Here is an 11229-nt window from a genome sequence, read left to right on the forward strand (position 1 = left end):
GTTCAGCGTCTCGCCTTCTTATTGACTTGTTTTTATTTATGTGTGATCCCTTCAGACAGACAGACAGACAGACAGACAGACAGACACACTGACACACACACACACACACACACACACACACACAGAGCCCTACAATCCTGTTCAGTTTGAAGCTACACTATAATCCCTTCTTCTGGGTGTCTGTGTTAGTTTACTACATTCTGAAAAGTTTAGTTTCATTAAAGCTGCAGACAGACAGACAGGCAGACAGACAGACAGAGACAGAACAGTAGGAGAGAAAAGGAGAAAAAATGAAAAAGCACAGAAACGGAGGAGAGAGAGAGAGAGAGAGAGAGAGAGAGAGAGAGAGAGAGAGAGAGAGAGGTGGTTGAGATGAGAGACAGACAGACTGGGAGATTGGCGAGACAAATCAAGTCTTTGTCAATAATCTTTATCCAGAATGACGCAAAACCCTGAATTCTCTCTCCTCTCTCATCTCATTATTTTCTTCATCTGTCACTTTTACTCGGAAGACAACTGAACAGAGACAAGGTAACATTATCCATGTGTCTCTCTGTGGCTGCATGTCTTTGTCTATCTGTCTATCTATCTGTGTGTCTATATGTATCTATCTCTCTATCTGTATGTCTGTCTATATATGTATCTATCTGTGTGTCTATCTGTCTATATATGTGTCTGTCTGTCTGTCTCTTCAGGTCTCAGATCTATAATATCCCACTGCTAACACCAGTGTCAATCTCACTCTGACAGTAAGCGGGTTTGACTTTCATTAACCCTGGAAAAAGAAGCTAGAAACTGTAACAGCGTGCGTTACATAAAACTATAGCTATTGAAACTCAGGGGGGTGTCTGAATCGTGTTTGGTGTTGCTGTATAATATATTAAACTATGGCTATTGAAACTCAGGGGGGTGTCTGAATCGTGTTTGGTGTTGCTGTATAATATATTAAACTATGGCTATTGAAACTCAGGGGGGTGTCTGAATCGTGTTTGGTGTTGCTGTATAATATATTAAACTATGGCTATTGAAACTCAGGGGGGTGTCTGAATCGTGTTTGGTGTTGCTGTATAATATATAAAACTATGCAGATTGAAACTCAGGGGGGTGTCTGAATCGTGTTTGGTGTTGCTGTATAATATATTAAACTATGGCTATTGAAACTCAGGGGGGGTGTCTGAATCGTGTTTGGTGTTGCTGTATAATATATTAAACTATGGCTATTGAAACTCAGGGGGGTGTCTGAATCGTGTTTGGTGTTGCTGTATAATATATTAAACTATGGCTATTGAAACTCAGGGGGGTGTCTGAATCGTGTTTGGTGTTGCTGTATAATATATTAAACTATGGCTATTGAAACTCAGGGGGGTGTCTGAATCGTGTTTGGTGTTGCTGTATAATATATTAAACTATGGCTATTGAAACTCAGGGGGGTGTCTGAATCGTGTTTGGTGTTGCTGTATAATATATTAAACTATGGCTATTGAAACTCAGGGGGGTGTCTGAATCGTGTTTGGTGTTGCTGTATAATATATTAAACTATGCAGATTGAAACTCAGGGGGGGTGTCTGAATCGTGTTTGGTGTTGCTGTATAATATATTAAACTATGGCTATTGAAACTCAGGGGGGTGTCTGAATCGTGTTTGGTGTTGCTGTATAATATATTAAACTATGGCTATTGAAACTCAGGGGGGTGTCTGAATCGTGTTTGGTGTTGCTGTATAATATATAAAACTATGGCTATTGAAACTCAGGGGGGTGTCTGAATCGTGTTTGGTGTTGCTGTATAATATATAAAACTATGGCTATTGAAACTCAGGGGGGTGTCTGAATCGTGTTTGGTGTTGCTGTATAATATATAAAACTATGGCTATTGAAACTCAGGGGGGTGTCTGAATCGTGTTTGGTGTTGTTGTATAATATATTAAACTATGGCTATTGAAACTCAGGGGGGTGTCTGAATCGTGTTTGGTGTTGCTGTATAATATATTAAACTATGGCTATTGAAACTCAGGGGGGTGTCTGAATCGTGTTTGGTGTTGCTGTATAATATATTAAACTATGGCTATTGAAACTCAGGGGGGTGTCTGAATCGTGTTTGGTGTTGCTGTATAATATATTAAACTATGCAGATTGAAACTCAGGGGGGTGTCTGAATCGTGTTTGGTGTTGCTGTATAATATATTAAACTATGGCTATTGAAACTCAGGGGGGTGTCTGAATCGTGTTTGGTGTTGCTGTATAATATATTAAACTATGGCTATTGAAACTCAGGGGGGGTGTCTGAATCGTGTTTGGTGTTGCTGTATAATATATTAAACTATGGCTATTGAAACTCAGGGGGGTGTCTGAATCGTGTTTGGTGTTGCTGTATAATATATTAAACTATGGCTATTGAAACTCAGGGGGGTGTCTGAATCGTGTTTGGTGTTGCTGTATAATATATTAAACTATGGCTATTGAAGCTCAGGGGGGTGTCTGAATCGTGTTTGGTGTTGCTGTATAATATATTAAACTATGGCTATTGAAACTCAGGGGGGTGTCTGAATCGTGTTTGGTGTTGCTGTATAATATATTAAACTATGGCTATTGAAACTCAGGGGGGTGTCTGAATCGTGTTTGGTGTTGCTGTATAATATATTAAACTATGGCTATTGAAACTCAGGGGGGTGTCTGAATCGTGTTTGGTGTTGCTGTATAATATATTAAACTATGGCTATTGAAACTCAGGGGGGTGTCTGAATCGTGTTTGGTGTTGCTGTATAATATATTAAACTATGGCTATTGAAACTCAGGGGGGTGTCTGAATCGTGTTTGGTGTTGCTGTATAATATATAAAACTATGCATATTGAAGCTCAGGGGGGTGTCTGAATCGTGTTTGGTGTTGCTGTATAATATATTAAACTATGGCTATTGAAACTCAGGGGGGTGTCTGAATCGTGTTTGGTGTTGCTGTATAATATATTAAACTATGGCTATTGAAACTCAGGGGGGTGTCTGAATCGTGTTTGGTGTTGCTGTATAATATATTAAACTATGGCTATTGAAACTCAGGGGGGTGTCTGAATCGTGTTTGGTGTTGCTGTATAATATATTAAACTATGGCTATTGAAACTCAGGGGGGTGTCTGAATCGTGTTTGGTGTTGCTGTATAATATATTAAACTATGGCTATTGAAACTCAGGGGGGGTGTCTGAATCGTGTTTGGTGTTGCTGTATAATATATTAAACTATGGCTATTGAAACTCAGGGGGGTGTCTGAATCGTGTTTGGTGTTGCTGTATAATATATTAAACTATGGCTATTGAAACTCAGGGGGGTGTCTGAATCGTGTTTGGTGTTGCTGTATAATATATTAAACTATGGCTATTGAAACTCAGGGGGGTGTCTGAATCGTGTTTGGTGTTGTTGTATAATATATTAAACTATGGCTATTGAAACTCAGGGGGGTGTCTGAATCGTGTTTGGTGTTGCTGTATAATATATTAAACTATGGCTATTGAAACTCAGGGGGCTGTCTGAATCGTGTTTGGTGTTGCTGTATAATATATAAAACTATGGCTATTGAAACTCAGGGGGGGTGTCTGAATCGTGTTTGGTGTTGCTGTATAATATATTAAACTATGGCTATTGAAACTCAGGGGGGTGTCTGAATCGTGTTTGGTGTTGCTGTATAATATATTAAACTATGGCTATTGAAACTCAGGGGGGTGTCTGAATCGTGTTTGGTGTTGCTGTATAATATATAAAACTATGGCTATTGAAACTCAGGGGGGTGTCTGAATCGTGTTTGGTGTTGCTGTATAATATATTAAACTATGGCTATTGAAACTCAGGGGGGTGTCTGAATCGTGTTTGGTGTTGCTGTATAATATATTAAACTATGGCTATTGAAACTCAGGGGGGGTGTCTGAATCGTGTTTGGTGTTGCTGTATAATATATAAAACTATGGCTATTGAAACTCAGGGGGGTGTCTGAATCGTGTTTGGTGTTGCTGTATAATATATTAAACTATGGCTATTGAAACTCAGGGGGGTGTCTGAATCGTGTTTGGTGTTGCTGTATAATATATTAAACTATGGCTATTGAAACTCAGGGGGGTGTCTGAATCGTGTTTGGTGTTGCTGTATAATATATAAAACTATGGCTATTGAAACTCAGGGGGGTGTCTGAATCGTGTTTGGTGTTGCTGTATAATATATAAAACTATGGCTATTGAAACTCAGGGGGGTGTCTGAATCGTGTTTGGTGTTGCTGTATAATATATTAAACTATGGCTATTGAAGCTCAGGGGGGTGTCTGAATCGTGTTTGGTGTTGTTGTATAATATATTAAACTATGGCTATTGAAACTCAGGGGGGTGTCTGAATCGTGGTTGGTGTTGCTGTATAATATATTAAACTATGGCTATTGAAACTCAGGGGGGTGTCTGAATCGTGTTTGGTGTTGCTGTATAATATATTAAACTATGGCTATTGAAACTCAGGGGGGTGTCTGAATCGTGTTTGGTGTTGTTGTATAATATATTAAACTATGGCTATTGAAACTCAGGGGGGTGTCTGAATCGTGTTTGGTGTTGTTGTATAATATATTAAACTATGGCTATTGAAACTCAGGGGGTGTCTGAATCGTGGTTGGTGTTGTTGTATAATATATTAAACTATGGCTATTGAAACTCAGGGGGGTGTCTGAATCGTGGTTGGTGTTGTGTGTTAATAGTGGCATGTGGTATATTTCTACATGGTCAGTGACGTATGGAAATATGCAAGACACACGCACTCAGATTGCATGACGCACAGAGACACAGACTTGTGTGTGACCCCCCCTCTCTGATCTCTTCCCCCCACCCTCCTTGTGCTTTACAATGCTTCCCTGTGCTTTACCAGACCTCTCTGTGCTTTACAATGCTTCCCTGTGCTTTACCAGACCTCTCTGTGCTTTACAATGCTTCCCTGTGCTTTACCAGACCTCTCTGTGCTTTACAATGCTTCCCTGTGCTTTACCAGACCTCTCTGTGCTTTACAATGCTTCCCTGTGCTTTACCAGACCTCTCTGTGCTTTACAATGCTTCCCTGTGCTTTACCAGACCTCTCTGTGCTGTATGGTTTATTACACTGTGCTGTGGGTGTGGGGGGGTTTAATTTGCCCTCACAATGAACTGATCCAAGGCTTAGGAAAATTTTAAAAAAGGATGATTTAAAAATAGCTCTTTATTTAGAGGCAGAGAATGAGGGATTGAGGGATGGATGGAGGAGGGAGAAGTTCATAGGCAGCGATTATCAGAAGGAGATTAAAGACGGGGAAGATGGTAGAGAAGGGAAGAGAGAGAGAGAGATAGAGAGAGAGGGGAGAGAGATTACAGTGAGACAACTCAAAGCAATTATAATGCGGCTGGTAGGAAACTGACGCCATTGTGGCTCTACTCTGGAGGGGAGTCGTATTGGAAGCGATGGAGTGAGCAGAGCCAAGATGGCCGGCACTGGGCGCAGTTTTCTACACCAATCCGCACAGGCGTGAGGTGCTCAGGATACTGGGAGAGGGAGAAACTGAAATTAATTTTGCTGCATCTAAGAGAGAAAGAGAGAGAGAGAGAGGGGGGTGAGGGGAGAAATAAAACAGAGAGGAGAGAGAGAGGGGGATGGAGAGAGGATTTAGAAATTAAATCTTTTTTTGACCCTTGATGAAATCAATCAGTCTCTGCAGAGCTTAATCCTCTGAGATACTGAGAAACTCGAACAGCTGGGCTGGGCTGGGCTGGGCTGGGCCCGTAACGGGGCTGGACCCGACCCGCTGGGCTGGCTTTCTGCTTGTGTGGACTCCGACCCGGACCCGACCACCCGACGTGAAGAACTTTCACAGCTGTCTCTCTCTCGGTCTGTGTGTGTGTGTGTGTGTGTCTGTCTCTGTCTCTGTGTGTGTGTGTGTGTGTGTGTGTGTGTCACTCTTGTGTCTCCTCGTTCTGTCTCCTCCTGTCTCCAGGGCAGTGAGATGATGAATCAGGCTGCAGTGTGTGTGTGTGTGTGTGTGTGGTCTGTCTGTGTGTCACAGACACACACACAGTGTGTGTCTGCGACGCACAGTCTCTCTCTCTGTCTACTACTTACACGACACTGTGTGTGTGTGTGTGTGTGTGTGAGTGTGTGTGTGTGTGTGTCACTCTTGTGTCTCCTCGCTCTCTCTCCTTCTGTCTCCAGGGCAGTGAGATGACGAATCAGGCTGCAGTGTGTGTCTCAGACAGCGTGACGGACCTGCCCAAACCCTGCTGGACAAAACGATGTGGCTGGCTGCAGCGAAACCTCCTGCTCTATCTCACTATACTGGGTAAATACCAGTCTGCCAGCGCCTCCCAGTGCCTCCCTCCCAGTCCCTACTCACATCTAACTTCTATTAGTTCATTTGCCTGCTGATCTTGTCTCTTAGATCAGTTAATCTGTCCAGTGAAGACATCGTCAACCAGATATATTAACAGTATATCTATTATAGATAATCTATACACAGATAATCACTCTTCCTCTCCCTCCCCTCTCTCCTCTCTCCTCTCTCTCCTCTCTCTCTCCTCTCTCTCTCCTCTCTTTTCTCTCTCTCCTCTCTCCTCTCTCTCTCTCCTCCCTCTCTCCTCTCTCTCTCCTCTCTCTCCTCTCTCCTCTCTCTCCTCTCTCCTCTCTCTCTCTCTCGCCTCTCTCTCCTCTCTCTCCTCTCTCCTCTCCTCTCTCCTCTCTCTCAGGGGTGATCCTGGGCTCTGTGCTGGGCTCTCTCCTGCGTCTCTCCCCATCTCTCTCTCCCAGCTCTCTCATGCTGCTCTCCTTCCCGGGAGACATTCTCATGAGGATGCTGAAGATGGTCATCCTGCCCCTCATCACCTCCAGCCTCATCACAGGTAACAGCACGACGCTGAGGAAACTGCCTCCATTGCGGCTCCGACAAGGACGCGACTCTCCATTGAAAGATAGGGAAGAAGTGGAGCCAAGATGGCCGCCACAGAGTGCAGTTTCCTATCACTGTATTTTCTTACAGCACTTAACTCAATTGCAACACAAATGAGGAAACTGCCTCCATTGCGGCTCCGACAGAGACCCGGCACCCCTTTGTAATCTATAGAGAAGACAGAGCCAAGATGGCCACCACTGTGTACAGTTTCACATGAGTGTTGTCTCCTAGCCAATAGGCCTTTGCAGTGTCTGAATCACTGTGTTTTATGACTGTAATAGAATAACATGTAAGATAATTATCTCTCTCACCCACTCTCCTCTCTCTAATCTGCCTCTCCCTCTATCCCTCTCCATTCGCTATCTCTTCCCCTCTCAATTTACCTCTCCTCTCCTCTCTACTCTCTCTCTACTCTCTCTCTCTCTCCTCTCTCTCTCTCTCTCTCTGCAGGTCTGGCTGGTCTCGATGCCCAGTCCAGCGGTCGCATGGGCTCGCGTGCCATGGTGTATTACCTCTCGACCACTGTCATCGCGGCCGTGCTCGGGGTCATCCTGGTGTTGTCCATCCACCCGGGGAACCCCGCTCTGAAGAAGCAGGTCAGCGCGGCGCCCCGAAACCAGGAGGTGTCCAGCGTGGACGCCTTCCTCGACCTCATCCGAAACCTCTTCCCAGAGAACCTGGTGCAGGCCTGCTTCCAACAGGTACGCGGAAACCGGCGCCATTGTGGCTCGGACCGGGACCCGGCGCCCATTGGAGTCTATGGAGGAGTCGGAGCCAAGATGGCCGACACTGGGCGCAGTTTCCTGAGACTGAAGCCTGTAATAGCATTTTTCTCCATTGAGTTACAGGTTAGGAAACTGGCTCCATTGTGGCTCTCATGCTGGATTCAGGTCCCCCTTGTAATCAATGGGGAGTCTGGAGCCAAGATGGCGGACATAGGGCGCAGTTTCCTGCAGCACTATCTATTGGGTTACAGAGTAGGAAACTGGCTCCATTGTGGCTCCGATAAGGACGCAGCTCCCCATTTTAGTCTATGGAAGAATTCGAGCCAAGCTGGCCGAGAATGGACGCAGTGTCCTATATCTGTAGCGGGAGACAGCGCTATAAAAAATTGGTCTACGGGTCAGGAAACTGGCTCCATTGTGGCTCTCAGCCGGATTCAGGTCTCCGTTGTAACCAAAGGGGAATCTGGAGCCAAGATGGCAGACACAGGGAGCAGTTTCCTAAAGCACTTTTCAAAATTAGGTTACAGGTCAGGAAACTGGCGCCATTGCGGCTCCGATAAGGACTCAGTTCCCCATTGCAGTCTATGGAGGAGTCGGAGCCAAGATGGCCGACACTGGGCGCAGTTTCCTGTCGCTGAAGCCTGTAATAGCATTTTTCTCCATTGAGTTACAGGTTAGGAAACTGGCTCCATTGTAGCTCTCAGCCCGATTCAGATCCCCTTTGTGATCTATAGAGAATTTGTGCGCAGTTTCCTATCACTGAACTCTGTAAAAACAGTTTCCTCCTTTGAGTTACAGGTTAGGAAACTGGCTCCATTTTGGATCTAAGCTGGATGCAGATCCCCTCTGTAATCAATGGGGAATCTTGAGCCAGGATGGCCGACACTGGGCGCAGTTTCCTATAGCACTTTGAATTGGGTTACAGATTAGGAAACTGAGAAATATATATTCACATATACAGACCTCAATAACCAGGCTTCAGCCATTGTTAACCTGCAACACTCTGCTGCCACCTGGTGGAGGAGAAAAATACAGCAGTAAGAAACGTGTATATGTAGACATATATACACATATATAGACTCCTCTCCTCTCTCTCTCTCTCTCTCTCTCTCTCTCTCTCTCTCCCTCTCTCTACGTTGCCAATCAAGAGGTCTGTGTCCCACTCCATCCTCTTACCAAGAAGATGTCGCCCTCGTCGCTCCGGAAGGCAACAAGTCCTCAGCATCTCCCAGGCTGATATCAAACTGTAGAATATCTCGGCCAGACAGTCTGAGAGAGGGTCCACGCTCACAAAGACCCGGAGAGGTAGAGACAAGCCCAGGATACAGCCCTCATTCAACAGAGTTTCTCAGGTTCGCACATTAACGGCTGCGTCTAGGTCTGTCTTCTGGAGGAGGGGATCAGAGAAGATTCCGCCCCCCGCTCGGGAATCCGACTATAACAAGCCCCCAGACTTCTCCCAGGTGCTGCTCTCCAACGGGTCCATTCTGTTCGCCAACGGGACAGTGCAAGAGTCCCGCGTGCCGACCAGCATCACGCAGAAGACCCTGGAGTACAAGTGGGGCACGAATGTGCTGGGTGAGCCTGTGAGAGAGAAATCCACACAGAGCCGAGGAGATACAGCACTGAGAAATACACACATATATAAACACTTACAGACCTGAATACACCAGGCTTGGGCCACTGTTAACCGCTCTGCTGCCACCTGGTGGAGGAGAGAAATACAGCACTGAGAAATATATATAGACTCCTCTCTTCTCTCTCTCTCTCTCCTCTCTTTCTCTCTCTTCTCCCCCTCTCGTAGAATAGGAGAGATCAGAGATGAGGGATGAACTTCATAGTAGTTACCTCATCTCGTCCTCTCTCCTCTCTCTCTATTTCTCTCTCTCTCTCCTCTCTTTCTCTCAGGGCTGATTGGATTTTTCATTGTGTTTGGGATCTCTATTGGGAAGATGGGAGAGAGAGCTCATCTAATGGCTGAATTCTTCAATATCCTGAATGAAATCATAATGCAAATGGTCACAAAGATAATGTGGTGAGTTTTATCTTTTATATGTAGACCTGAATACAGCAGTATTGTACCATTAACCTGAAAAAACTTCTCTCCTCTCTCTCTCCTCTCTCTCCTCTCTCCTTTCTCTCCCTCCCCTCTCTCCTCTCCTCTCTCTCCTCCCCTCTCTCTCTTCTCTCCTGTCTCCTATCTCCTCTCTCAGGTATTCTCCAGTAGGTATAGCCTCTCTGATCTGTGGTAAGATCGCTGCTATCCAGGATTTGGAAGTGGTTGCCAGGCAGCTTGGCATGTATATGGTCACAGTGACTGTGGGGCTTGTGATCCACGGAGGCATCATCCTGCCCCTCATCTTCTTCTCCGTCACGCGCAGGAACCCCTTCCACTTCTACGCGGGCATCTTCCAGGCCTGGATCACTGCTCTGGGAACGGCCAGCAGGTAATAGAGAGACCTCATCCTGACCCCTAACACTGACCCCTCCCCTCGCTCTCCTCAGTGCAGGGACCCTCCCTAACACTGACCTCTCCCCTCGCTCTCCTCAGTGCCGGGACCCTCCCTAACACTGACCCCTCCCCTCGCTCTCCTCAGTGCAGGGACCCTCCCTAACACTGACCCCTCCCCTCGCTCTCCTCAGTGCAGGGACCCTCCCTAACACTGACCCCTCCCCTCGCTCTCCTCAGTGCCGGGACCCTCCCTAACACTGACCCCTCCCCTCGCTCTCCTCAGTGCCGGGACCCTCCCTAACACTGACCCCTCCCCTCGCTCTCCTCAGTGCCGGGACCCTCCCTAACACTGACCCCTCCCCTCGCTCTCCTCAGTGCCGGGACCCTCCCTAACACTGACCCCTCCCCTCGCTCTCCTCAGTGCCGGGACCCTCCCTAACACTGACCCCTCCCCTCGCTCTCCTCAGTGCCGGGACCCTCCCTGTCACGTTCCGCTGTCTGGAGGAGAATCTGCTGATTGACAAGCGCGTGACCCGCTTCGTGCTCCCCATCGGGGCGACGATCAACATGGACGGCACGGCACTGTACGAGGCGGTCGCTGCCATCTTCATCGCCCAGATGAACGACATCACCCTCGACGGGGGCCAGATCATCACTGTGAGGTACCCCCGAGCACAGGCAGGGACCCCCAAACACACATGCATGCACAGGGACCCCCAAACACACACACACACACACACACACACCCCAACACACACACACACACACACACAGGGACCCCCACACACACACGTACACACAGGGATCCCCAAACACACACACTCACACACACACACACACAGGGACCCCCAAACACACACACACACACACACATAGGGACCCCCAAACACACACACACACACACACACACACCACATGATGACCCCCACACATTGTACCCCACAAACACACACGTACACACAGGGATCCCCAAACACACACACTCACACAAACAGGGACCCCCAAACACACATGTCATACACTCGGGATCCCCAAACACACATGTCCTCACCCACATCACACACAGGGAAACACACACACTCACACACACACACACACACACACACACACACACACACACACACA

The 11229-nt window shown here is 46.7% G+C and overlaps 1 protein-coding gene across 1 annotated transcript in view; it reads left to right on the forward strand.

The window, feature by feature from the left end:
* Window positions 1-6133: 6133 nt before the first annotated feature.
* The window catches only part of LOC121306004 (excitatory amino acid transporter 2-like), a 7578-nt gene continuing 2482 nt past the window's right edge, over window positions 6134-11229 (forward strand). Inside the window, exons 1-9 of the mRNA XM_041237740.1 lie at window positions 6134-6321; window positions 6725-6877; window positions 7378-7628; window positions 9005-9022; window positions 9059-9115; window positions 9194-9230; window positions 9561-9687; window positions 9866-10099; window positions 10572-10766. Coding sequence (XP_041093674.1) covers window positions 6204-6321; window positions 6725-6877; window positions 7378-7628; window positions 9005-9022; window positions 9059-9115; window positions 9194-9230; window positions 9561-9687; window positions 9866-10099; window positions 10572-10766 — 1190 coding nt within the window. The 5' untranslated portion in view covers window positions 6134-6203. The remainder of the gene's footprint in view (window positions 6322-6724; window positions 6878-7377; window positions 7629-9004; window positions 9023-9058; window positions 9116-9193; window positions 9231-9560; window positions 9688-9865; window positions 10100-10571; window positions 10767-11229) is intronic.

This window comes from Polyodon spathula, chromosome 45, assembly GCF_017654505.1.
Source record: "Polyodon spathula isolate WHYD16114869_AA chromosome 45, ASM1765450v1, whole genome shotgun sequence".
NCBI classification, from domain to species: domain Eukaryota; kingdom Metazoa; phylum Chordata; class Actinopteri; order Acipenseriformes; family Polyodontidae; genus Polyodon; species Polyodon spathula.